Source organism: Glycine soja, chromosome 3 (assembly GCF_004193775.1).
Source record: "Glycine soja cultivar W05 chromosome 3, ASM419377v2, whole genome shotgun sequence".
Classification (NCBI taxonomy): domain Eukaryota; kingdom Viridiplantae; phylum Streptophyta; class Magnoliopsida; order Fabales; family Fabaceae; genus Glycine; species Glycine soja.
Genome location: NC_041004.1, coordinates 34,352,981 through 34,378,687, shown reverse-complemented (window position 1 = coordinate 34,378,687; position 25,707 = coordinate 34,352,981). Strand labels below are relative to the sequence as shown.

The window sequence follows — 25,707 nt, the reverse complement described above, 5'->3', positions numbered from 1 at the left end:
AAATATGTTATCGTATTTTTGTTAACATCAATTTTATTAAAAATCAATGTTAAAGAGATGATATTAAAAATATTCTTTCTAATAATAAGTGTAATCACGAAAACCAAATTGTGGTAAAGACTCAAACATAACTCTAGAAGTTTAGAACAAAATAGTGAAAACCCGAAAGCCAAAATTATTTCAGGAACATGCAAACCTTGGAACCGACCTTGAGAACCGTTGTCATTGATTTTGAGGATGGTGTAGGAAATGCCTTTGTCAAATAGGATCCATTTAGTGTTTGGAGTGTTGTTGTGATGCAAAGGATAGCATTAACAACATTTTGAAAAGAATGTAAGGCGTTGTGGTTTGGCAGAAGAATTCAGGTAAGGCTTTGAGTTTGATTTGATGGATGAATTGGTAACTGAGGAGAAGGGAGAGAAATGGTTTGGCAGAAAAATTCAGGTAAGGCTTTGAGTTTGATTTGATGGATGAATTGATAACTGAGGAGAAAAGGGAGAGAAATAGGAGAGGTTGAATAGAAATTGGGAGGACGTGTGATTATATTTTTACTCGAATGTGGGAGGATTTTTTTTTTTTTTTTTTTTTTGAGTGTCGTGGGAGAAGAAGGTTTGAGAGTGAAAAAGACTGAAGGGACTTTAATCCACCATTTTAGTCAAGGATTAATAACCGAACAAATTAATTGAAAAAATATGTAATTAATAAAGGGTAAAATAGTCATAAAAATTCTGTACACCAAAATAGGGGACTCCTTTTATATATTATTATAGATAGATTATTTATTTATTTACATAAATCATATTTTGTTGAGTCGTAGAATTTTATTAATGAAAAAAAATAATAGAAGATGTCATTTCAAAATACAAAAATTATAATGGTATATCTTAAATTTCTTATATATATTTATTATTATTATTATTAAAATAATCATAAAAAGTTCAAATGCAACTTATCCTTAGTGTTTTGGGGACGTACGTAAAGATTAATTCTGAAACAAAATAGATTTTTGACTTGATCAGTAATTTTTTTCATATAAGAAAAAATAAAATTCTAATTAACACGTACAAGAGTCCCAACATACTTAAAGTGTCCTAATCAATGCCTTAAGTAGTTCTTTTTTGTTTTCTTAAAATCAACCAGAGGTGTAAACACATATATAATAAAGAAAGGTGATATATATACATCATAATGAGAACGCGTACAGCTATACGAATTAGTTGTAACTATAGTTTTGGGTCTTTCTTTAATTCAAATCTTTTTTTTAGGAGTTTAATTCAAGTCTTTGGTCATTCTTTAATTATAGTATTTCGTCATTCTTAATTTATACGATCATTAATGTTTGTAATAATTTTTTATTAAATGTCAAACAAACAAATGCCAAATGTCTCCTAAAATATTTCTATATAATGGCATGTCAACCTCTTCCTAATTGCTCAACTTTAACACTTTAATCTGAGAAAATGGTGTTGTCTGATCTGGAGATCTGCAAGCCAACTTCAACTTCTCACAATAAAGTTGGTAGTATGCATAATTTCTTGATCAGTTCCTCACCCCAAGTTTCCTTTTATTAATTATTATGTTATTAATATATATATATATACACATACATACCTTAATTATGATTTGTAAGTTCATGACAAAAACATTGATTGTCAATTATATATGCAGGTATTTCTAGATCTGGGAGAGATCTGCCACCAGCTCATTACTTGTTCAAAATTGAATCATATTCCGAATTGATGAACACAGGAGTGGAGAAGTATGAGACTAATGTTTTCCAGGCTGGGGGATACAAATGGTCTGTTTTCATTACTTGAGAAATTTTTGCCCTTTGTCCCATTATTTTTAGTAGCAATGAAATATTCCTTCCCAAATAACAAGTGATTGATTATGAATATCTGTTTTATTCTGCTTTAAAAGACCAAAAATATCTTGCCTAGTTTCTTGCGTATAATTAGAAAGTAGATTTTTTTTTAAAAAAAATAAGCAATTAGAAAGTAGATTAACATGAAGAAAAAGTAAAAAGAGTTAATAGAAAAATTATAAAAATGAGTTAATTAAGGTCTATATATTTCTCATATTTCATTAGGTTTAATACAATACTTTTATTTTCATTTCTCATGACTCATTAATTAGGTTTAGTTTTACTTTTGATTTATGAAATTTTCTATTTTAAAAAGGATGGCGGTTTAGTAAAACACATGCTTGGTGCTTGGTGCTTGGTGGTTCCAACAATTTTCTCATGGATAGACTGGTAGCAGGAATTTTAGTTGGGTATCAAATAAAAAATTCTAAATACCTCTTGATAAAATAAAGAAAAAGAAAAAGACCTTGCTTTAAAAGACACTCTAATACTACATAAAAAAGGCATGCACTTTAATAAGAAAAATTACGAAAAGAGTATGCTTTCAGAAGAAAGAATATTTTTTCTAAATATTCTTTCTAATTAGTGATTTGAATCTGTGCCAGAGAAAATGCTTTTCATGAAACAAATATACTTTCTAGTTAATTGGTGCTACACAAGTAGTCGATTTGCAATACACATTATATGGATAAATCAAGTATAGTTCAAACTACCACATTTATAGTATTAATTAACATTAACATGATATAGATGATAAGCGCAGTGCTGTTGGGTTTTCTTTTCTTTGCTCTAGGAGGCTGATACTCTATCCAAGTGGTAATATCAAAAGCAATGGCAATGGTTACGTGTCCTTATACTTGGCAATAGCAGATACCGAGAAGCTTTCTAGCGGTTGGGAGGTTGACGTAAACTTCAAGCTGTTCGTCTTTAATCAGAAAAATAACAATTATTTAACCATCCAAGGTATAGACTAATATATTATGTATATGAAATTTTTAATATATCTTTTATTAAAATTTAACGAGATTCATGAAAAGTAGTTTTCACTTTACCCGACGAGTAGAATTCAATTTGATAATACATGTTGAATTTATGAAAGAACTTAAGTTGGATTCTGATAAAATACACCCTTAGAGAAAGGGAAAAAGATTTTTAAATATAACTAAATTTTGATTGAGAATTAGTCTTATAATTAATTCAAAAAATTAAAATTTGTGAGACACCTTGATCACCGGGAGCCTAAGAATCTAATTAGGATAGTATAAAAAAAAGATAAAGTAATTTTTACTTTTTATTGAATGAATCTCAAGAAATTTTAAATAATAATAAATAATGACATGGTAAGAAACTGCGTAACGTAGGAACGTTCCTCTATTAACTCTCACAATCTCAGTACAAATTTGACATGTTTAATTTGAAAGTGCTTCATGATGAAATACTATTATTTAATTCTGTCAGATGCGGATGGCACCGTAAGAAAATTTCAAGAAATGAAAACAGAATGGGGTTTTGAGCAATTAATTTCGTTGGAGACTCTCTTAGATTCATCTAATGGATACCATGTTGAAGATTCTTGTTTGTTTGGAGCTGAGGTTTTCGTGATTAGTCGTTCTGGCAAATGGGAAAGTCTTTCCATGGTCAAAGAGCCTCCTCATGGCACCTTCACTTGGAAAATTGGGAAATTTTCAACATTGGAGGAGACTTACTACCACTCCAAATCCTTTACCGTGGGTGAGAGAGACTGGTAATTAATTAAGAATTAATATTCTTCACACTTTCTATTTGGCAAATTCTTTTACACCGGTTGTTTTCATAATTAAAAGATTTAGGCTTGATTTTATATTTTGTCATCCAACTATTATTAATTTAAGAATTTTATCATTTAATTTTTTTTATAAATTTTATCACTTAAATTTTTAATTTTCACCTGTTTTATTATTATCGTATTGATAACAAAATTACGTTATTTTACAAAAATTATAACAAAACAATATCATTTTATTTTTTTAACTTCTTTTTAGTGACACATCATTAGGTGGTTAAATGTGCAGGAATTAAAAATTTAAGAGATAAAATTCGAGACAAAAATTAGATAATAAAATTTATAAAATGATAAAAATTGGATGATAAAATGTGTAAAATGATAAAAGTTGGATGTGTAATTAAGCCAAAGATTTAATTACTTTTAGTCCGGATAATCATTTTGTAAATTTTGCATTATCACTTTTTTTGTTTTTGCAAATTTAATCCCCGATAATTTAATTGCACAGTTTTGATTAATCTATTCACTTAATATTCAATATTTATAAAAATTGGTCATGAAATGCTCTATTGCATTTGGACTGTTGTGGCGTTTTATTGTCCGCCATGTCATCACTTTTGTTAAATGTTGAATATCAAGTTAATACAAAATTATACAATTAAAATAATATGGATCAAATTTGTGAAAAAAAAATTACAGAGCTAATTCGTGAAATAACGATAATAAGAAGATTAAAAATACAAATAAACTTAATTATGTACAAATTATATTTTTCTGCAATTTATTTAGGAATTTGAGGGTTTATCCCAGAGGAATCGAGTCCGAGAGAGGCAAAGGTCTATCTGTTTATTTACAGCTCACAGATTGTGAAAGGTTCCCAGCGAAGAGAACAGTGTATGCAAAATTCAAGTTGGGAATTTTAGACCAGCTCAACAATAAATATCATGAGAGAACAGGTACCAATGCTGCGTTTATAATTATAAATATTCTACTTTTGCGCACACAAGAATTATATATATATATATATATATATATATATATATATATATATATATATATATATATAAAATTTAATTATTTAAATTTTTTTTGCTCAATTGTATATTTTCTTGTGCTGCAGATAGCCACTGGTTTCGTGCCTCAGGTAATATTTGGGGTTTTAAAAAGTTAGTAGCTCTGAGTGAACTCTATGAAGCAGCAAAAGGATATATTAAAGACGATACTGTAATTGTGGAGGTTCAAATCCTTGTGATGTCCATAGCTAAGATTTCCACCTAGCTAGAATTTTTCTTCTTCTGATTAACATTAAATAAATTAAGAATCCTGTGTGGTTGTGGTGGACAATTATCTGGTATTTTGGTGTATTTCAAATAACGTTTAATTTATGTTTGTTTGAGACTATTGTGTGTAACTCGTGTTATGCACGAAAAATTAATGTTTGAGTTAAATTTGTAATATATATATATATATGTGTGTGTAAGAAATAAAATTTGTAGTGTGTATCGTTTTTCAAGATAAAATGATTAGTATGAAGATAAATGTTTGAGTTGCAGTATAAATGTGTAATGATATATATTTAAGAAATAAAAAGGTCTAGGTCTCACATATTTTTATTTCTTCGCTAAAATTGACGAAAATGAAGAATAAAAAAGGCTAAATGTGTGTTCTTATTGAGTGCTTAAACTTTTTTTTAACATTAAAAACACTTTTAAAAAGCCTAAATTTCATGAAAATTTTAATAAACAAGTTACATCAAGTCAAGTCTTATGCGGGTTAGGCTGTAGGCTCGCAACAAATCACCTAGCCTATTCTAATTCTTATTTATTGTGAATGATGATAAAAGAAAGATATTTAAATAAATTTTTTGTTCCTATAATTTAACTTATTCTCATTTTCATTCCTATATTTTTTTTTTATTTTAGTCTTTACAAAACGTACTTATTTTATTTTTTATCCTGAGACAGTAAATAAATGTTATATGAAATATATCAATATCCTCGAACAGTAAATAAATATTACTTAAAGTATTTTAAGGATGAAACATAAAATAAATAATTTTATAAGGAATAAAACAAAAAAAAATTACAAGACGAAAATAAAAAAATACTAAATCACATATTGAAAGATATATTTAAGCCTAAAAGAAATAGGTGTGTGAAAAAAGTGAATGTGTGAAAGTGTTGAGTGAGAAAAAAAAAGTGATTAATTGATTATTCATGTATGTACTTATGTTAAGAATGCTTAGAGTGTATTTTTTTGTGTCGTGTTAGGGAGGAGAAAGGAATAATGTATATGATAATTGGGAGAGATTTTTATTTGTAGGAATTTAAAATAAGCATAAGAAAACATATAATAATTTACTTATCTTATTCAATTAACTAAGTTACATCTATTTAGTACGAGCAAGCAAGAGTTTGGAGTGTTTATGCAATGTTCAAGTGATTTTGTAAGAAAAAAAAAGTAAAAAATGAGTGATTATTAAAAAGAGTATTTTTTTATTTTATATTATTTATTAATTAAAATTATTCATTATATTTTGAAGGCTTAATTTTTCCGTGACAGCAAATTTGTCACGTTTTTTAGTCTATATTTTTTCTTCATTTTTGTCATTGTGTTTTTTTACAAAAATTTAGTCTTATATTTTTTTTCATTTTTAATCTTAATTTCAATACTAAGAATGATGTGACATCAATCACTACAAAAAAAATGTTAAATAATGAAGATTATTTTGCAGAGGTTTTAGAAACCTCCTTAATTTATTAAAAACTACAATTTTTTGTGCTTAATTTACGGAGGTTTATAACCTCTGTTAGTTAAATATTATTTTTCCATTTTTTTCTCTTTAAAATAAAATAAATCATGTTTTTTTCGGCAAAAAAAAATTCCCTCTAAAAAATATCACAAAATTCCAATTTTCCTCTTCAACTCTACGGTTCCCTCTCCAACTTGTAACGTCCCATCTTTTCGTAAATAAATTTATAAAAAATTTTAGTAAAAATAAATAAATATAGAGCAAATAATAGATTGAGTACCCTAGGTATAAATAGCTATATTAAGTCACGTGTCTCCTCTTTTCCTCATTTTCGTTTTTCCCCTTCTCCTCTCAAAACCTTCTCTTTTTCTCGCAGGCCACCAAATCTGTCTTAGAAAAATGACGATATCGGATTCATTCACCGTTGGATCGTCATGAAATTTAAACAGTATGTTCAAAACCCAATTACGAGCATTCTCACCGTTGGAAATTTTGATATAATGTCTTATCTAAGAGAAATAACTTTCGCATCGTAGCCTTTTTTCTTTCCTGTAGAAACCCAAAGCGGTCTCAATAAAACTATGATCCCGGTTTTGTTAACCATTGGATTTTCATGAAATTTTGATATGTCGTTCGTGGTTCAGTTACGCACACCTTCACCGTTGGGATTTGCGAGAGAATAGTCACAGAGAGAGAAAAAGGAATCACACCAAGATAGTACAAGCAGAGGCTTCAATCCCTTCTCTGTCTCTCTGACGTTTGGGAACTCTATCAGAGCAATTAGAGAAAAAAATTGGAGGAATCTCAGGGAATCGCTAGAGATGTTACTATCGCTGGCTGAAGACACATGAGCCCAGGTAAGGGATGAGTTATTCACAATTAGGGATTAGTGAGAACATGTGTAGAGATCCTTAGAGATATCAATTGGAATAGGTTTTGGGGTGTTTTTGTAATTTTCATTTTATCCTTATAATTGTTGTGAAATTATATATGTTTGATGAATCAGTCGATGTCCTAATGAGAAATTGTTGTGAAATTGATGTGTTCTTGTGTTGAGTGTGAACCCCTTAAAAAAATTAAGCTCTTTTTATTAACATAAATTATATTTTAAATAATATTATTCAATGACTTATTTTATACAAATTATTATCTTGTTCTAATTAGATTGTTTTAATTATTGAATTGTTTTTATAGCTAATTATATTATTACTATTACAAGTTGTAAACTTGAAATTGCTTTGCATATAGGAACTTTGTAGGAGAAATAAAGAAATTCGAAGCAAGCAAGTTATTCCACACACTGGTGGATCCAAAGCTAATCCTAGAAGAAGAAATGGCTTGGCAATGACACTAAATGTTAACTTTTACTAATTAAAGAAGTTCAATGTTTACTTACTCTTTATTTATCTTAGTTGTTAGAAACTGGGAAGCTACCAAGTCGTGGACAATTATATATTGAAACTCATAAAAGGAAAGATGGATCATTTGTAAATGAAGCAGCAAAGACTATAACGGTATGTTTTTCTTTAGTAACATTGTTTTCAAGGATTGTGCTTAATCTTAAAACTTTTATATTTTATTTTATTACATGTTTGCAAGAACAAATTGAAGTAGGATTGACTCAAAGCATATCTGAAGTTTCTCCTCTTGATGCCATTGGTAGAGTGTTAGGGTTAGAGCACTCTGGAGAGTGCGATGCATGGGATTAGGAGTTGTTCCTTCTAATACATTCAGGAACACAAGACTTCGAGCTTTTAGTCTGAGCTCTTCTTCATCTGGTGTTGCCTTTCCATCTTCAAACCAAGGGCAAGAGAAATACAAAAATTTAGAATCAGTTTTTAAGGCCTACATGATAATTAAGGAAGGAAGGATCCCTAAAGAATTAGCTAGTTATTTCACTCCTGATCAAACACATGTAAGTAATTAATATGCATACATCATTATGTATATGTGAGGTATCCTAAAACTTGTTACACAATGTACTCTTAAAACTGTTTTACATATGTCTATAGTTTATTAATTTATTCACGCATATTAATAAGAAAATATATTTTGTAATTGGTACGTGTGTTTATTAAATTAATTAATTTATAGTTTTGTAGGTAGATTTTATAGTTAATCAACAATATTAAGGTAGAATTTTATTCATTTTGGCTAGCTCTTAATACTCTTTATCTCAAGTTAGGTCTTTAAGTAAACATACATGACCAAGGTAATAACCATGCATAAGTTTAGAATATTAAAATAATTGTTTAAAATTAATTATTTTTATTGATGGTCATTATGATTTAGTATGTGTGATACACCCTTGTATATAGTATATATGACTAAGTGTTTTTTCTTTTCTTCGTATATAATTAATTATGCGATAATTTTTATTGACGAAACACTAATAATCTTGCTAATATAACACATGATGATGTCAACAATTTAACCAGATTTAATGACAAAGGATAAACAATATTTGAAACTTATAGGGAGTATTCCAAAAAAAAAGTTTACAAAAATAAAAAAATAAGAAAACACTTATTTGATATTTTTTAATTTATTTCTCTTCTTATCATATAACTTATTATATATTATTACTTATCTATTTTTTGTTTCTTTCTTTATCTCAAAGTGTAAACTAGCATTAATTAATTAGCATTATGTTTTTTTATACTATCTGAATTCCTCTCCAGTAAATTACTGATCCTAATGGGTTAAAAAATATTATTCTAAAATTAACTATCCAGTCTATATGGAGGGGACAAGAAAAAGAAAAACAGATAAATCATACACTTGCATAGTGCATGCAAGTGCGTGTAGCCGGCATGCACCTCCCTTATGCGCATACATTGCTGCCAAATTTGAAATACGTTGAAGATTTTTAATTCATCAACTGAAAAAAATCATACACTTTTTCTAGAAAGGTGATTAAAGTCGAGGTGTATTGTTCTGACCCTCGAATGCACATATACTTAAACATCATTTTTGAACTCTTTGGTCCCCACATTTGATTACTTTCATAATTTAATTGAGCAACAAACGTTCACTGAACGTACCCTCTTTACCTGAAATAAAAAGAAGAAAGAAAAAAGTAAAAGAAGAAAGTGAGATGCATAGTATTGAATTTGAAATAAAACAAATATCTAATAATTATTATTCAGTAAACTCACTCAAGGTTGCCAAGGTTATAATATATATATATATATATATATATATATATATATATATATATATTACACTTCACACTTTTCAATTTTTGTCCTTACAGAAGATTCTTTAATTTCTTAGGATCTGTTAGACAGTCGCCCCTGGTTATTAAAATGCTGGTAAGTGGGGGAGTGACATGTGAATAATACGTGACTTTTAAAGAATTTTTTTCGGCAAAAAGTCCTCTTCTTCGTTAAAACCAGGCAAATTGAGAGAGAAAAAATAAAAAATGAAAGAAATTGCAGTAAAATGAAAATTGACACTGTTAAGCTTGAGTTTGGTTGTAGCTAGCGGCATACTCCGGCGTCAGGGGCAGTGGCTGCACCGGAGAGGACAGTGTACTCCGCCGCAGGAGAGGATGTCGGCGAAGACATTTAGTTAATGATAACATATTTTATTTGATTCCATGAATTTAGGCTGAGCATTGAATAAGATTTTCTTCCACTGATTAAAAAATACACAATGATTTTTTGCTTGATTTGTTGTTATATAGTTAAGGCATGATTTGCATGATCCTTTTCTTAAAGGATTTGCATGATCCTTGTCATATAGATGTATATTAGTAAGATGAATATTAACAACACTCTTTCAAATACTTTTTAAGTAATAGATTAAAATTTATTAAAGATGAAAAGTAAAATTTATCAAAATTGATAAATCATTAAATTTGATAGTATTTATTTTTCAATTAATATTTATTTTTCTTTATTTATATTAAATGAGAAGTAAAGTTTATCAAAATTGATAAATTTTAGTAAATTTTAACTAATTACATAAAGAATATCCGAAAGAGAATATTAAAAAATGTGACTAACATTACTCGTGCTAGTAATTATTAATACAAAAATAACCGGGACGAAATTGAATACAAATCCATGTGCTCGTATTTTATTAGACAAATATTAATCAAATTAAAAGCATAGAAACTAGTAGAGACTAATTTAACGGAAGCCGATTAAAAAAAAAAGCATAGAAACTAGAGACTAATTTAAAGAAAATCAATATCATTTGCTTTGTATATCGTTTTTGTGTTTACCCAAATAAAAAAATCAATATTGCTTTGTTTACATTAAAAAAAATTAACATGTGATCACTAATTACTCTGCACGAGTTCCTACTTTAATTGACCCTTAATAAAAGAAAAAAAAAATCTTGTACGCAGTAAATTAAATAGTAAGACATGACACTTTAGTATCTATAAAAGCATCTTCACAGAATCTAAAACTTGCAAATTAGATTTCTTGTCTCTACAATATTCAGATCCAAGTTGTGTGCTTCAACACCAACCATGGAGAAGAAAACATGCATAGCCATGGTTCCATGCCCTGGCTTAAGCCACTTGATCCCACTAGTTGAATTTGCCAAGACATTAGTTCATCAACACCAACACTTCCATGTCAAATTCATCATTCCCACACTTGGTCCTCCCACACCTTCCACCAAAGCCATCTTAAACTCTCTCCCATCAAACATAAACTTCACCATTCTCCCCCAAGTCAACCTCCAAGACCTCCCTCCCAACATCCACATTGCAACACAAATGAAACTCACGGTCAAACATTCCCTCCCTTTTCTCCACCAAGCCTTAACCTCCCTAAATTCTTGCACACACCTTGTGGCTTTTGTTTGTGACCTTTTCTCAAGCGACGCACTCCAAATAGCCAAGGATTTCAACCTCATGACCTACTTCTTCTCTGCCTCGGGTGCCACTTCACTCTCGTTTTGTCTCACTTTGCCCCAACTTGACAAGAGTATCACCTCCGAGTTCATCATAGACGCCACAAAAAGGGTTAGTTTCCCAGGGTGTGGCGTGCCCTTCCATGTCAAAGATCTTCCTGACCCAGTTGTCCTTTGTGGAAGATCAAGTGAAACATACAAGGCATTTCTTCGCGTGTGTCAAAGACTCTCTTTGGTCGATGGTGTCATCATCAACACCTTCGCGGATTTGGAAGAAGATGCCCTAAGAGCTATGGAAGAGAATGGACGAGAATTGGATCTAACAGAAGAGATTAGTTTTTCACAACATATACATAATGGTTTACAGTCCGAATCTCTGTCAAAAGAAATGTCTATATTTAATACTCCACCGTCCATCAAACAAAATGATCATGAAAAAACGATAGATATTGAAGAAAGGGAGAAAGCACAAGCAAAAGCAAATAGCCCTTGTGTTTACTATTACCCCGTTGGACCAATAATTCAAAGCGAGTCAAGGAGTAAGCAAAATGAATCAAAGTGTATTGCGTGGCTAGAAAATCAGCCTCCAAAGGCGGTCTTGTTTGTCTCTTTCGGAAGTGGTGGGACCCTTTCACTTGACCAACTCAACGAGATAGCCTTTGGCTTGGAGCTAAGTGGCCACAAGTTTTTGTGGGTTGTGAGGGTTCCAAATGACGTTTCTTGCTCCGCTTATTTTGTGAGACAAAAAGATGACCCATTAGGGTACATGCCATGCGGTTTCTTAGAGAGGGTTAAAGCCAAAGGACAAGGGTTGGTGGTTCCTTCTTGGGCCCCACAAGTTGAAGTGCTTAGACACGAATCCACGGGGGGGTTTTTGACACATTGTGGTTGGAGTTCGGTTTTGGAGGGTGTGGTACATGGTGTGCCAATGATTGCGTGGCCTTTATATGCCGAGCAAAGGATGAACGCCACAACCATAAGTGATTTGCTCAAAGTGGCTGTCAGGCCTAAGGTTGATTGTGAAAGTGGCATAGTGAAAAGAGAAGAAGTTGCAAGAGTGATCAAGGTGGTGATGAAAGGGGATGATGAGAGCTTGCAAATGCGCAAAAGAATCGAAGGCTTTAGTGTTGCTGCTGCTAATGCGATTAGTGAACATGGTTCATCTACTATGGCACTCTCTAGTCTAGCATTCAAGTGGCAAAGTTGTAGTAGGAAATCCTAATTATTGTAATTACAAAGTCTTATATCAAGGATTATAAAATGAGAGTTTCTATTAAAATGTAGTATTTAATGCATATTTTAATGTATTTTAGTAATTTTTTAGAAAAAAAAACATTAGTTAGTTATTTTCTTTAGCGAGAGTGTGGTTAATAAGCTTTTGAGAGTTTAGCAAGATTTGACATTATATTTAAGATTTTGATTTTTGTGCATCTACTTTCTTTTCAAGTTTGACTGATAATTGTTTATGGCGTTTATTTTGGGCAGGCTTGAGTTTGACTGCTAAATAATGTGGTACTGCACCCCTTTTAGGCTTTAGCACTATAACTTATTTGTCGATGTTGCATTTTACTTTATCCCGAGAATGAATAGTGCAGCACTATACGTGTATCCAATATCTGCATATGTCATATGTGTATATATTATTATATACTATAACTAGAACAAGAAAATAAGAAGAAAATGAAATTAGATAACATTTATAAATTAATTAATAATTAATTAATGGAGAGTTAATTTTAGTCTGTCAAAAATCTCATTTTATTTTTATCTTATTTTTTTCCCTAAAAGTGTTTATACAGAAACTTACCTAAACAAATCCAAAACATTTTTGGAAGATGCCGAGTTCAAGGCTGTTGTTTCTTGTACTTCTTATTGCTTTCCAGAATGCAAATTGAATTGCATAATGGATTTTTGGAATGCATTGAGAAGTGTTGGAAACCTTAGATAAATTGCATGAAGTACGTGCCCGTGTTCAATCTTCTTTAGGTTTTTATTGCGGCCCAATTTCTATTAGCTAGTCCAAAATAAAAGTTATTAGTTTTTTATTAAAAAACTTAGCGTCATTTTTGTTCCATTATTTTTCATGATTATTTCACTTTGATATATTAAGTTTCAAAAGTTTTACTTTGATACTTTAAGTTTTTAAAATATCTCATTTTGGTCCTTTTGATGAGAAACGTTTAAAAATTAACAAGAGTTGTATGACATGTTCATTAGTTGCTGAATATGATGGTGTAGGCTTTCAAAATGACATCGTTTTGAACAATGCCTTTTTTGTTTCAATTTGGTCCATAATGTTTTAAAATTGTTCCAATTTGATCCATTAATTAAGTTTATTAAAACATGATGAATACTAAATAGTGCTTAGTGCTAGGAATTGGTAATCAAACCATCACAAAATTGTAAATCAAAACATTGCCAAACTATCACTACTACAAAATTTACTTTTCACATCGTTAGAATAACATTGATTTTATAGAAAATCGATGTAACATGGTGGCATAATTGTAAATAACATGATTTCATCAATATCGATTCTCCAAAAAATGGATGTTAACGTGAGTTTATTAACAACGGTTTTCTAGAAACTGATATTAACATGAGTTGGTTAACATCGGTTTTTGAAAAAAATCGACGTTATATTATCCTATTTATAATTTTTTTTTTCATGCTTGTGGCAGTTCACTCATCTCCCTCACGACTAGCTCATCTCCCTCACGAACCCTCATTTGTCAATCTCACTCTCGCGACAGTGAAACCATTATCGCTAACGGTGTCTCGCTCACGGTGTCACTTTCACTCTCACTCTCGTGGTGCTGAAACCACCCTTCGCTCAATGTGAAACCACTGTCGTGTCGCTCATGGTATCATCACTGTCGATCTCACTCTCGCTCACGGTTTCACTCCCACTGATGGTGTAGGTGTCACTCTCACTCTCACGATATGTTTTTCTCTCGAAGCTTTTCTCAACAATGAAATCATGGTTCTGGTTATTTTGATTGTTTTTTACAATGTTTTTGTTGGATTTGATAGTGTTTTCGACATTGTATTGGTTGTTCATGGTTCTGGTTATTTTGGTTGGATTCGACAATGTTTTTGACATTGTGTTGGTTGTTCATGGTTCTTGTTGTTTTGGATAATGTAGGCCTTTTTTGATAGTGAAATCAATGAAATTTTACTTAGGTTAGGTTCTGCTTTGGTTGCATATTAACTCAGATTCTGTTTTGCATGGTTCTAGTTCCTCCTTATTATATTAGTTGCATGGAATAAACTCCTAGATAAGCATGGTGCATAGTCAGTTTGTGCATGCACTACTAAAAAATATACATTTAACATCGAAAATGTAACATCGATTATAAGAAAAATCGATGTTAAATTATATGCGGTGATATTTCTGTAAATAACTAAAGTTTCTTAACATCAATTTTCGAAAAACCAATGTTGTTAGTAATTACTTAACATCGATTTTTTGAAAAATCGATGTTGTTAGTACAATGTTAGTATCGATTTTTAAAAAATCGATGTTATCAAATGAGACATAGGTTTTATTTTAAAAATCAATGTTAGTTCTTTTTTAAACACTTCAATAACCATAGCTCGTGATGGAGAGGACCTGGTAAGCATGCAGGAGAAGGAGAATAAATTACTCGTTCGCTGGGGAGGTGCTGGAGCATCTGTTCTCCTTCATCGAGTGCGACAAGGACCCAGGCTCGATCTCCCTTTTCTGCAAGTCTTGATACATGATCGAGCTCTGATGTCACCGAAGAGTCTTTGTCGAAAATTGCTATGTCGTCTCTTCGGCCACCATAGTCAACTGTTTCCACAAGGTTCTCTTCGGTCGGCAGTGTGTGTGGATATGATGACCTCCTTAATGGCGTTATGGCATGGCCATCGTAGCTCTTAGCGAGGCTCTCTTCGAGCGTGGCCAGATCTGCAACGCCTACTTCGAGCTCTAGTGCCATGAGGAGGACTCTAACTTCAACTGGCGGTGGTGCATCTCCGGTACAACAAGGGCCATCATCGCCACCAATTTTTGCACCCCGAACTGTGGCTTCGACGTGGAGAGCGTGGGTGGACATTGTAACCCTCCCAAGTAGCATTTCATGCTTCCAATTGAAGCATTTGGGAAAATCACAATCTGAAAAATTGCATTGGCAACATGCCCGTGGAGTATCACAGGTTCTCCTTCACGCACTTTATCATTTTCTCCATTTTCTAATTATTGCAATGTTCTTCGTCTTATCATATAGTAGTAGTACTTATTTTAATAATTAAAAGATGAAAACTAGTTTAATAATGTGACTAAAATTATATACTGCAAGTTCATATTCTATTTAAATAAATTGTTTTGAAAAATCTCAAAGAGGCTTTGTCCACGAACAAGAAAGTTAATAGTTTTTATATTGGAATATAGAGGGGGAAAAATCTCACAATGAGAGGATGTGGCTACGTGATAATTCTAGATTGTAATTTATTAACTAATTATTCCTTTAGATCAAATAGATTCTTGTCAAATGTGCTTCATTTTATATTATGCTGTTGCAGTTTGATCAACCATATTGATTTGGTATTTATATGGGATATTGCTTAATGGATTCTTATTGTGTTGAGGTTACTGTATCTTAACCAATTAGGTTTGTGGTAATTGATGAAACTCATACTTACAAGGGAGCATTTGGATGTCACACTACACTTATATAGAGGAGGCTAAAACGACTCTGTTCACATGGTTTGTGGAGCTTCAGGAAACATTTCCATATAAAGTTTTCTATTTAAATTTTAAATGGAAATATGAATCCACAATTTGCTTTTACGTGCAGTATATGGATCTGTTCCTTCTTTTGTTTTTTCTACTGCAACTTCTGCAAATCCTCGACAACATTCTATGGTAAATAATTTTTTGAAGTAGTCACATTTTTCATACACTTGGTATTACATTTTTTTTACCATGTTGTTAGTCACATATGTACCTGACTTTTAATGCAAGCATGCTTTATTTTGCCTTTTGTTAGAATTATAAGGTTATTTGGTATTCTTCTTAAAATCGCTATACTTCCATACTCAGATTAAGCAGTGAATTGTGTCCTAGGAACTTGCAAATTTATCTATTCTGGAGCTATTTCAGAATGATGGAAGTCCATCTACAAGGAAACTTTTTGTCCTTTGGAATCCGGTTGTGCATCCAAAAGCTCTCGGTTGAAATTTTATTGTATTTGTGAAGTTATATAGCTTTTATTTTCGTAACTAAAGATATTTTTACAAGCTAAATTCTCTTGCTACATAACCACAGATCATTGCAACTATTGGTTTTGATTCATGGATTCTTATGTTAAGTTACCTGCATGCTTTAATCACTGGAATGTAGTTTCAGCTTGAATAATGTGTGGTACTGATCAATTCCTCCAAAGGCTTAAGTTATTATATGGATACCCGAGAATGATTTTATTCCTTTTATATTCTACCTTATGCAAGAGCCATTTTGGCTTAAAGCATGGTCCATACATATGGTTCATTTGACCTTGGGCTGATATTCATTTCAATTACGAAAATTGAATAATGAGGCAGCATGGCTTTGTCTTCTAACCACTTTATCTTAAATTCCAGTACCATGTTAAACATCAATTTTCCTAAAAACTTAAGTTGTTATATGAAAGCATAGGAATTGTTTTATATCTAACTAGAAAAAGAAACATGGGCTAGGCATGGAAGAGATAGCAATTATTTGCTAGTAGAATTTGTTTTTTTTTTATGAACTCGACACTTGTCCATACCCTAAAGTTTAATATTTTCATACACATTGTAAAAAAGGAATCAATGTTTTTCTAACTATTAACTTTCATGTTAGTGGACAAAGCCTCTTTGATTTTTTCAAAACAATTTATTTAGATTTAAAGTGAACTAGAATATTATTTTGTACTACTGCAAGTTCATATTCTATTTGGTAATGAAACTTGTTGAATTAGTCATTTTCTTCACTCTTCTAAACACCTTGTACCATGTTGTGCTGTCGGGATTCGATTTCCCACGTGCCGTCGAAGAGCACTAGTTCGGCGACCTCCAGGGAATGCTTTTTATGTTCTTTGTAAGTCATTTTCTTCACTCTTTTAAACACTTTATATTATTATGCAGAAAGAATATTAAAGTATCAATAACCTAATGTTATATTCTGAATTACATAGAAGATATGATAATGCTTTTCTTATATTTAGCGAGAACTTTGCATAATTAGTGTAGGATTTACCAATTTATATCATGAAAGAGTTAATATTGTTACCTTCAGTGAATTAGGAACTCCAATTTTAGTTGATGTAGCTAGACATTTAATTTAATATTACTGTAGTATATTTTATGTTTTATTTTTTTTATAAAAATGTCTCCTTTAAATTAAAATAAGTAACTAAATATTTAATATTTTTACAGTTAATATACTCTAAAAAAAATTTGTTAGTAAATCTTTAAACTTGTCTTGCCATAACACGTGATTTCCGATTGAATCACAAATGCAATTATTTCTTAAGAGTGCCTTTACACCTGCCAACTATTGAACTGTTCGGCTAAAAGATTTGCCCAACATCCTATGTATTTGTCGATTAAAATTGGTATACTTAACCATTATGATGACTTTTTATGATTAGGCAAACGAGATACTATCATCCTTTAATGCTAGCCTACAACAATATGCAACAAAGCACTTTACAAAGGTAAACCTTTTGAGTTTTGATCATCACTACTAGAAAATAAACTTTTAATATTAGTTTTTTTTTTTACTTTCAACATTTGTTTTTAATCAGTGTTGAAATCACCGACGTTAACATTATCAATGTTAACGTCGGTTTTTTAAAAACCGATGTTAACATACATTACACAACATCAGTTATTTATGAAAATCGATGTTGTGAAATAAGAAATATACAAAAAAAGAAAAAACTACAAAAATAACATCGATTTTTGGTTAAAACCAATGTTGTAAGGTACACAACAACATTGGTTCTAAAAAAAACCGATGTTGAATTATGTATTCTAGAGTGTTTTCTACATCGGTTTTTTTGAGAGCAGATGTAGAAAGTGCCTTTAAAGCACACTTTCTACATCGGTTTTAGACCAACCGATGTTGTTTTTTACAAAAAGAAAATTAATATTTTATTTGTTTTTACAATAAACCAACCAGAACCTTCCATGATTTTCTCCAAAGTGAACCCTTTATATATGTATAACAGACTTAAACAAAAGAATAAAAACATAGTTTTTGGATGTGCTATCTTTTAATTGAACTTTTTAAAATTGCATCATTATATAATAGAAGGGAGAAAAGCAGCAAGAAAGATAACATTGAAATTCTAGCCAAAAACCATATTTTTAGGCAGTTAATCATTTACAAAAAAAAAAACTTATTTTAGTTGAGTACAAAGAAATGCCTAAAGTGAATCTCATTAGTACATTCAACTAATGGAGTAATATGTTACCTTAAACCTCTTACCAGAGACATGTTACTAATGTGCTAATGGAGTAATATATTTGTACATGTATAAAAGGCCACATTTATACAAGTATAAAAGGTCATCCTAGAAGACACCAGACCATATCTAAGTTAACATTAAGTGTACCAGATTTGATTGCACCACATATAAGGCTAGTGCTTAGTTCTATTTTATTGCCAGGTATGATATTTAAATATTTATTTTGATTGCACCACATATAATCAATGTTTATTTTAAGATAAGAGAAGAGAGTAAACAAAAAAAATCAAAATTCACATGTGGTTTATGGAAAGAGTACTTGAGGCTGTGGTTGTGGTTGAAGGAAGTGGTGTTGAACTGTGTGTGGCGTACACTTACTGAATCATCAAATCAAAGAAATGAAAAAAAAGAAGATGAATTAAAATATTATGAATTGTAAAATATAAGAAAGTAGATTGATTTGGAAAGATGTAGTTTCTTGACATGAAAATGAGGCATAATATTATGACTGATGTTGTCGAGAGGCAAATGAAAAGAATAAAAAATAACAAACCAACCTTGTTGAAGATTCGAAAAAGGTATGAGCGAAAGAGGAGGCACGCGGTTTTCCTTTGAGCCCTTCATCTGTACGTGCATAAATCAGAAAACTTGGGAAAAGAAAAGACCAAGATCTAACAAAAATCAAGATAGAAGAGAAGAGGACCCTTACGCTAATCTGAAGAAAAAGAAAGAAAAAATGAATTGAATCAATTTAAAACAAGTTTTCCAAATTTCATTTATATTATTATGTCAATAGAGCAATGAAATTAAAGCATTTACATTAGTTCTGGCTTGAAGAAGCTTCTCCACACAGGCGATGTTCTCATGCATTGCTGCCAACATAAGCAGAGTCTGAAGCATTCACAATAGAATGAAGGGTAAGCAAAATATACCATTTAAAAAAATGGGGAAAACTTAGGTAGAGTTAGTAACCTGTTTGTGGCGATTTAAAACATCTGGGTTCGAGATCCATCTAAGAGCCTAGACAAAATCTAGAAGAAAGAAAAAGAGAAATGTAAAAAGAAGAAGTGAATTTGCGTGAATAGAACGTGTGAGAGAAGAAAAAGAAGGGACCTCGATTTGGCCATTGGCTATAGCAATATGAAGAGGAGAGTGACGATCGTAGAGAGTTGTTAAGAGAGAAGGGTCAAAGTCTAAGAGAGTTGTGACAATTTAAAGGTCGTTGTGCAGCATGACGGTGAAGAGGCCGTGGCCATGGTTGCCACTGCAACTCAAGCTCTGACCCATTATTACTCAACGTGTGACTTTGGTTAACACCCGAGCAAAAGAGATGCTTTTAGAATTCCAACATCAACATCGGTTATTTAAAAAAATCAATGTTAATCAATTTTCGTGTTAATGTTAACATCGGTTTTTTAAAAAACCAATGTTAATCAATTTTTGTTAACATCGGTGTTTTAAAAATTAATATTATTATCGTAACGTTAACATTGGTTTTTAAATAACCGATGTTAACATTATCATGTTAACATCGGTTTTTGAAATCGGTTTTTGAAAAAACCGATGTTAACAAAATCAGCTTATTTACAAAAAATGTCACCGCTTTTTTGTTAACATCGGTTTTATAAAAAACCGATGTTGAAAGTATTTTTTCTAGTATTGCATATATTTTAATCTGTCTAGATTAGCAACAATGTTTAACCTTGCCACATGTGAGGTTGTAGGGATGAGGAAGACATTGGTGTTCTAGAGTAACAGGGCTCCAAATGCTATCAAAACAGGTTGGATCATGCATGAGTTTCGCTTGGAGACGCCATGTTTGCCCCCTAAGGTTGATTTTCACTTCTACTATATTGTTTGCCTCAATTTTAAAATGTGAAATGAATGTTAATTAATATTATCTTTCAATTTTCACGCATTTCCAATAGCGTAAATGATGACTGAATTAAAAATGAAAGTCTTTGCTTAATATAAGTGAATGAGATTAGAGCATAGTGGGGCAGGTGCAAGTTTCCCACGTAAGAAATACAAAGCTCATGATTGTAGTTTCATTTATCAGTTGAAACACTTAGATATTTTTTGAGTAAATTGGATATCTCCACTGTCTCCACCTAGAGTAAAGAACTATTTTTTTCTCAAAATTTAATACAATACGAGAGTTGATGATAATTTGGGGCACGAACCTGGTATGCTTCCATATGTGTGTTATATTAATTTATGATGGACGGGTTCTTCTTTTCAATTATCCAATTCACTCGTTGTTATACAATTATTAAATTTTATAAATGTAACTTATTTCTTATAACAAGTCATGTCTAATACTTTCTATTTTCTATTAATCATGTGGTAACTAATATACCTGTCATTGTTTGAGTTTTATGATTTCTTGAGATTTTTTTTATAATATATATGTATATATATATATATATATATATATATATATATATATATATATATATATATATTCTTTTTTAGATATGTGATCATCAACTATACTGAGCTAAGTATGCAAATTTCTTTTTTGGAAGTAATATAAGGTTAGGGCCAGAAGTTTTTTTTCTTAATTAAAGGGAATATGGTATTTCCCACCATTATGGGGTTGGGTTCATGACTTTTCCGGCCACTGAAGCCAACCAATTTACTTTTTACTAACTACCCTAATAAATGGCAGCCATAAAAGACAAAAGGAAGGGATTGTGGTGAAAGCCTTAACATGTTCAAGCAACTTTGTGCTTGCATCTTCACCTAGGATTCAGTCTCTTTGGTAGTATACAATGACTTTGCTTGATCCATGTAGCATTGTAGGAGAAAGGATTTTGTTGTTGATTTTTATAAAATAAAAGTAAAGTATATATGGAAAGATTTATAGAATTTGACATGACTTTGAATCTAGGACTTGTATATAATTACTATACTAAATCTAAATTACCAAAGCTGAAATCTAAATGATCTTAGAATGACTAAGAAAGTCAAATTGGTAGCCATGTTTGTGAGAATAATAATTTTTGGGATAAAATAAATAAATATCATCTAGAAGTTGGTGTTATTCTCATTTTTTTTGGCTTAATTCTTAGTGTTATGTACTCATTTTGGTACAGAAGCATTCTGTCAGCCATAGATGTCGTGGGTGACCATGCAGTGATTGGAGTAAGTATGCTTGTCCTGAACTATTTATTAATCCCACATGCTCTTTAATTGTCATTTGTCACACGATCCATGTGACCATTTCAAGCAAAACCTCATCCAATGAAAAATAATGAATAAGTATTTTATCTATAGGAAAGACGTTGAAATTAATATTTGGGATCTTGACAACTTCACTAAGATTTGGAATTCCAAATTTATAAGTCTTTATTTCAAAACCTCTTACATTTATTCCTTACAATTTGATACCATAAATTTGTTTTTATATTAATATTATGAAATTATAAGTAATGTGATATTATAATGAAAATAATATTTTTAAATATTTTAATTTAAAACTAAAATATTTTTACAAATTGATTCTAGTTGATTCATTGTAAAAACAAACAAAATATTAAATTTTTTTACAGAAAACATCGGTTGGTCTAAAATCGATGTAGAAAATGTCCTTATAGCATCGGTTTTGGTAAGACGAATGTTGTAAAGACACTTCCTATATCGGTTTTGACCAAAACCAATGTTGTAAAGATACTTTCTACATCGGTTTTTTCAAAACTGATGTAGAAAGTGTTTCAGAATACATAATTCAACATCAGTTTTTTTAGAACCAATGTAGTTATTCACCTTACAACATCGGTTTTAACCAAAACCGATGTTGTTTTTGTAGTTTTGTTATATATATATATATATATATATATATATATATATATATATATATATATTTCTTACTATAAAACATCGGTTCTCTTAAAAATCAATGTCGTATAGTGTATGTTAACATCAGTTTTCGGAAAATCGATGTTAACATCGGTGTTTTCAACATCGGTTAAAAACCGATATTGAAAGTCGAAAACAACCAATTTTAAAAGTTTATTTTCTAGTAGTGATGGATTAGTTAGTGGATTTATATGGTTTGACAAAATCTTCTTAATGTCATGTTTATATTGTAAATGGAGTTTAGAAACGATGGATGAACATCAACAAAATTGGAAGGAAATGACTAACATAATGATTAAGATTAACAAAAAAGCAGACGAAATGTTCAAGACTGTTCATGTTATTGATTAGGTTAGAAATTTCAAGACTATTCTAAAATAAACATGACTTGATATAACATATTTGCTTATATAACATTGCTTGTTAAATGTAACCTTACGGTGAAGTCAGTAGGTCATTTACTGTAAGATTGAAGGATGAACTAGAGCTTACTTGGCATTTGCTACACTCTAGTGACAACATGCACACTGTCATATATAACAAAGATCTGGTAAGCCCAACTCTACTTGCTGGATGGATAGAACTCAGAGTGTTCTATGGGCTCACTGAAAATTATTAAGTGACCTTGACCCACTATGGACATAGTGTTTTCTTCCTCACCATCTTCAAAAGCACATCTAAACCAAAAGTTTATCCTAAATGGCATTCCTTGTACCACTAAGTTCCTAACTCAATCACTTTTAAAGTCCTACTGACTGAGTACAAAGTGACTTGCAACAGTTTGGAGAGTAATTAAACACTCATTTATATGTCAAATTTTAAAATCATATATATATCTAATATGAATTTCATGATGTGCTGAGTACCATGTACTCATTTATGAAAGCTGTAAGATTGACGAATCTGAACTTGGAAGGGACTATGAAGTGTAGGATAGTTTATAATCATCATAGGAATACTGCAAAAATTGGAAATGGATGGAGGAATTTTACACAATCACAAAATTTGCTTACTATAATTCAAATTATATTTGAGTTTTCAAATTTAATTTCTAACTTTGTTTTATTTTGGTTTTGTTTGTAATTAAAGTTCATTACTACTCTACTATTATCAATTTGTAAATTTTTGTATATAAGTTATTTTGTAAGAAATATTTGAACATGTTAAACACATTTATGGTAGATGCAACTTCTAACTTTGTTTCATTTTGACTTTGTTTGTAATTAAAGTACATTACTACTCTACTATTATCAATTTGTAAATTTTTGTTTATAAGTTATTTTGTGAGAAATATTGGAACATGTTGAACACATTTATGGTATATTTTGTTTTATAAATGTTTATAACTATTCTTGATACATGATATATTGATATACTTTGTTTATAACTTTTAGTGCATGACTAATTTTATGTGTTTTTTTTATAACTATGAATGATAAGTTGTGATATGAATTAATTACAGATTGGTAATTAAAAAAACAAATAGGATATTAAAAAAAACAACAAAAATTGATGTTGCCTGTAAATAACATCGATTTTTGGAAAAATAGATGTTTTAGCAAAAAACAACATCGATTTTTAGGAAAACTGATGTTGTAATTTACTGACGACACCGGTTTTAAAAACCGATGTTGGTGAGAAGAAAACAACAAAAACCGAGGTTGGTTTTTGCTAAAACAACATCATTTTTTTTCCAAAAACTGATGTTGTTGTTTACTGACAATATTGATTAATAACTGATGTTAAAAGTCCTTAATAACTGATGTTAAAAACTTATTTTTTAGTGGTGTATAAATTATCTACCGTAACTTGAAGCTACAACACAAACTCGCAACATTTTCATAGAAGATTGTGTGATTCCATGACTGAAACTTGAAAACAACCTTGGATCCCTTAAAAAATTGAACCAATTTCACCCCAAATCCAAATGACCCTCGTTACAAAATCGTAAATCAAAGAATGTGGGCACAAGATCCAATTAGTTGCAACAACTTGAAGTTACAAGACAAACCCTAAATTCCAATTTCAGGCTAAAGAAATGACCCTTTAATTTGAAGAGGAAGAGGAAGAATTCATTGGAAGAAAAGAATAACCAAAAACCATTTGAAGAAGGAGATACCATTTGTAGAAGAAGACCCCAACTGTAAAAAAAACAACCATTCCAATCTTATTAAAAATTTAATTATATTTATTTTCACATTAGAAAAACAAGTGTACATGGTGCACAGACCAACGAGACAACTTAACGGACACGTAAGCATTTGCTAACATGCCTTAACATGAAACCATCAAAAGAACTAAAATGAGGCATTTTAGAAACTTAAATAGCTAGAGTAAAAAAAATTAAATTTAATGTACTAGAATGAAACACTTGTGAAATATAATAGACTAAAAGTGATATTAAGCCTCATTTAAAGTAGGAAACAATAACCTAAAAAAAAAAAAGAAACAATAATTGGAAATAGGTTCTAGAGTTAAGTTTGTTAAGATTCTACTTAATTAGGGTGCATGAAATGCACATTACAAAAATCAGTCGCAAGCTTGCATTATGCAGCTATATATATGCATGTATTGCTCTATGTAAAACATTTTAATTAGTGCCAACTTAAAAGCGTCATTGTGGAGACTCAAGACTAGTGGAAAGACCCATGCAGTAAATATTATATTTTAATTAGTGCCAGCTAAGCGTCTTTGTGGGTATCCTTAAATCCTCCATTAGACTCTTTAAGATTTGCATTTTCACTACCACAAATAAAGCTTTTTAATTCGGTTCTGTAGGCCACTTTACGACGGTTTTGAACCGTCATAGCACACAGTGTCGTAAAATGTACCAACCTCTACAACGACGGTTTTGGAACCGTCTTTAAAGACTGGTGTTTCTAAGACGGTTCTAGAAATAACGATCTTAAAATGTATTATTTATTCAAGCCGGTTATCAACTATTAATTGTTATAATAGACCAACTTTCTACGACGGTTATGGCTAAAACCGTCTTAGAAAGTGAGACATACTAAAACGGTTTTGCCTGTAACCGTCTTAGTATGTCTCACTTATTAAGACGATTTATGTTATAACAGTTTTGGTATGTCCTTTGTTTTGAAGGTTTTATAAGACGGTTTTTGCTAAAACCGTCTTAGAA

General features: G+C 30.7%; 2 protein-coding genes, 1 long non-coding RNA gene and 1 pseudogene across 5 annotated transcripts; 3 read left to right on the top strand and 1 right to left on the bottom strand.

Moving 5' to 3' along the window:
• Window positions 1-1,375: 1,375 nt before the first annotated feature.
• Window positions 1,376-5,115, top strand: LOC114406549 (MATH domain and coiled-coil domain-containing protein At3g58370-like). Of its 3 annotated transcripts, none has more exons than XM_028369283.1 (6): window positions 1,376-1,518; window positions 1,669-1,798; window positions 2,658-2,827; window positions 3,323-3,608; window positions 4,416-4,582; window positions 4,747-5,115. In XM_028369283.1, exons 1-6 carry the CDS (start codon window positions 1,461-1,463, stop codon window positions 4,902-4,904), a joined length of 969 nt encoding a protein of 322 aa, XP_028225084.1. In that variant the 5' UTR covers window positions 1,376-1,460; the 3' UTR covers window positions 4,905-5,115. The 3 variants fall into 3 exon arrangements, with proteins under 3 accessions (XP_028225084.1, XP_028225083.1, XP_028225085.1); XM_028369282.1 differs by having other exon boundaries at window positions 1,387-1,521; XM_028369284.1 differs by having other exon boundaries at window positions 1,433-1,514.
• A 5,690-nt stretch (window positions 5,116-10,805) lies between these two features.
• Window positions 10,806-12,668, top strand: LOC114406548 (hydroquinone glucosyltransferase-like). The gene has a single exon (XM_028369281.1). The coding sequence runs from the start codon at window positions 10,862-10,864 to the stop codon at window positions 12,470-12,472; it is 1,611 nt and encodes a 536-aa protein (XP_028225082.1). The 5' UTR covers window positions 10,806-10,861; the 3' UTR covers window positions 12,473-12,668.
• A 3,218-nt stretch (window positions 12,669-15,886) lies between these two features.
• On the top strand, window positions 15,887-16,922 carry LOC114405498. The gene is made up of 3 exons (XR_003665247.1): window positions 15,887-15,979; window positions 16,071-16,138; window positions 16,340-16,922. It is a non-coding gene; the product is annotated as an uncharacterized LOC114405498 (long non-coding RNA).
• Window positions 16,923-19,496: 2,574 nt separating this feature from the next.
• On the bottom strand, window positions 19,497-19,994 carry LOC114405193 (annotated as a pseudogene).
• Between the last annotated feature and the right edge of the window lie 5,713 nt (window positions 19,995-25,707).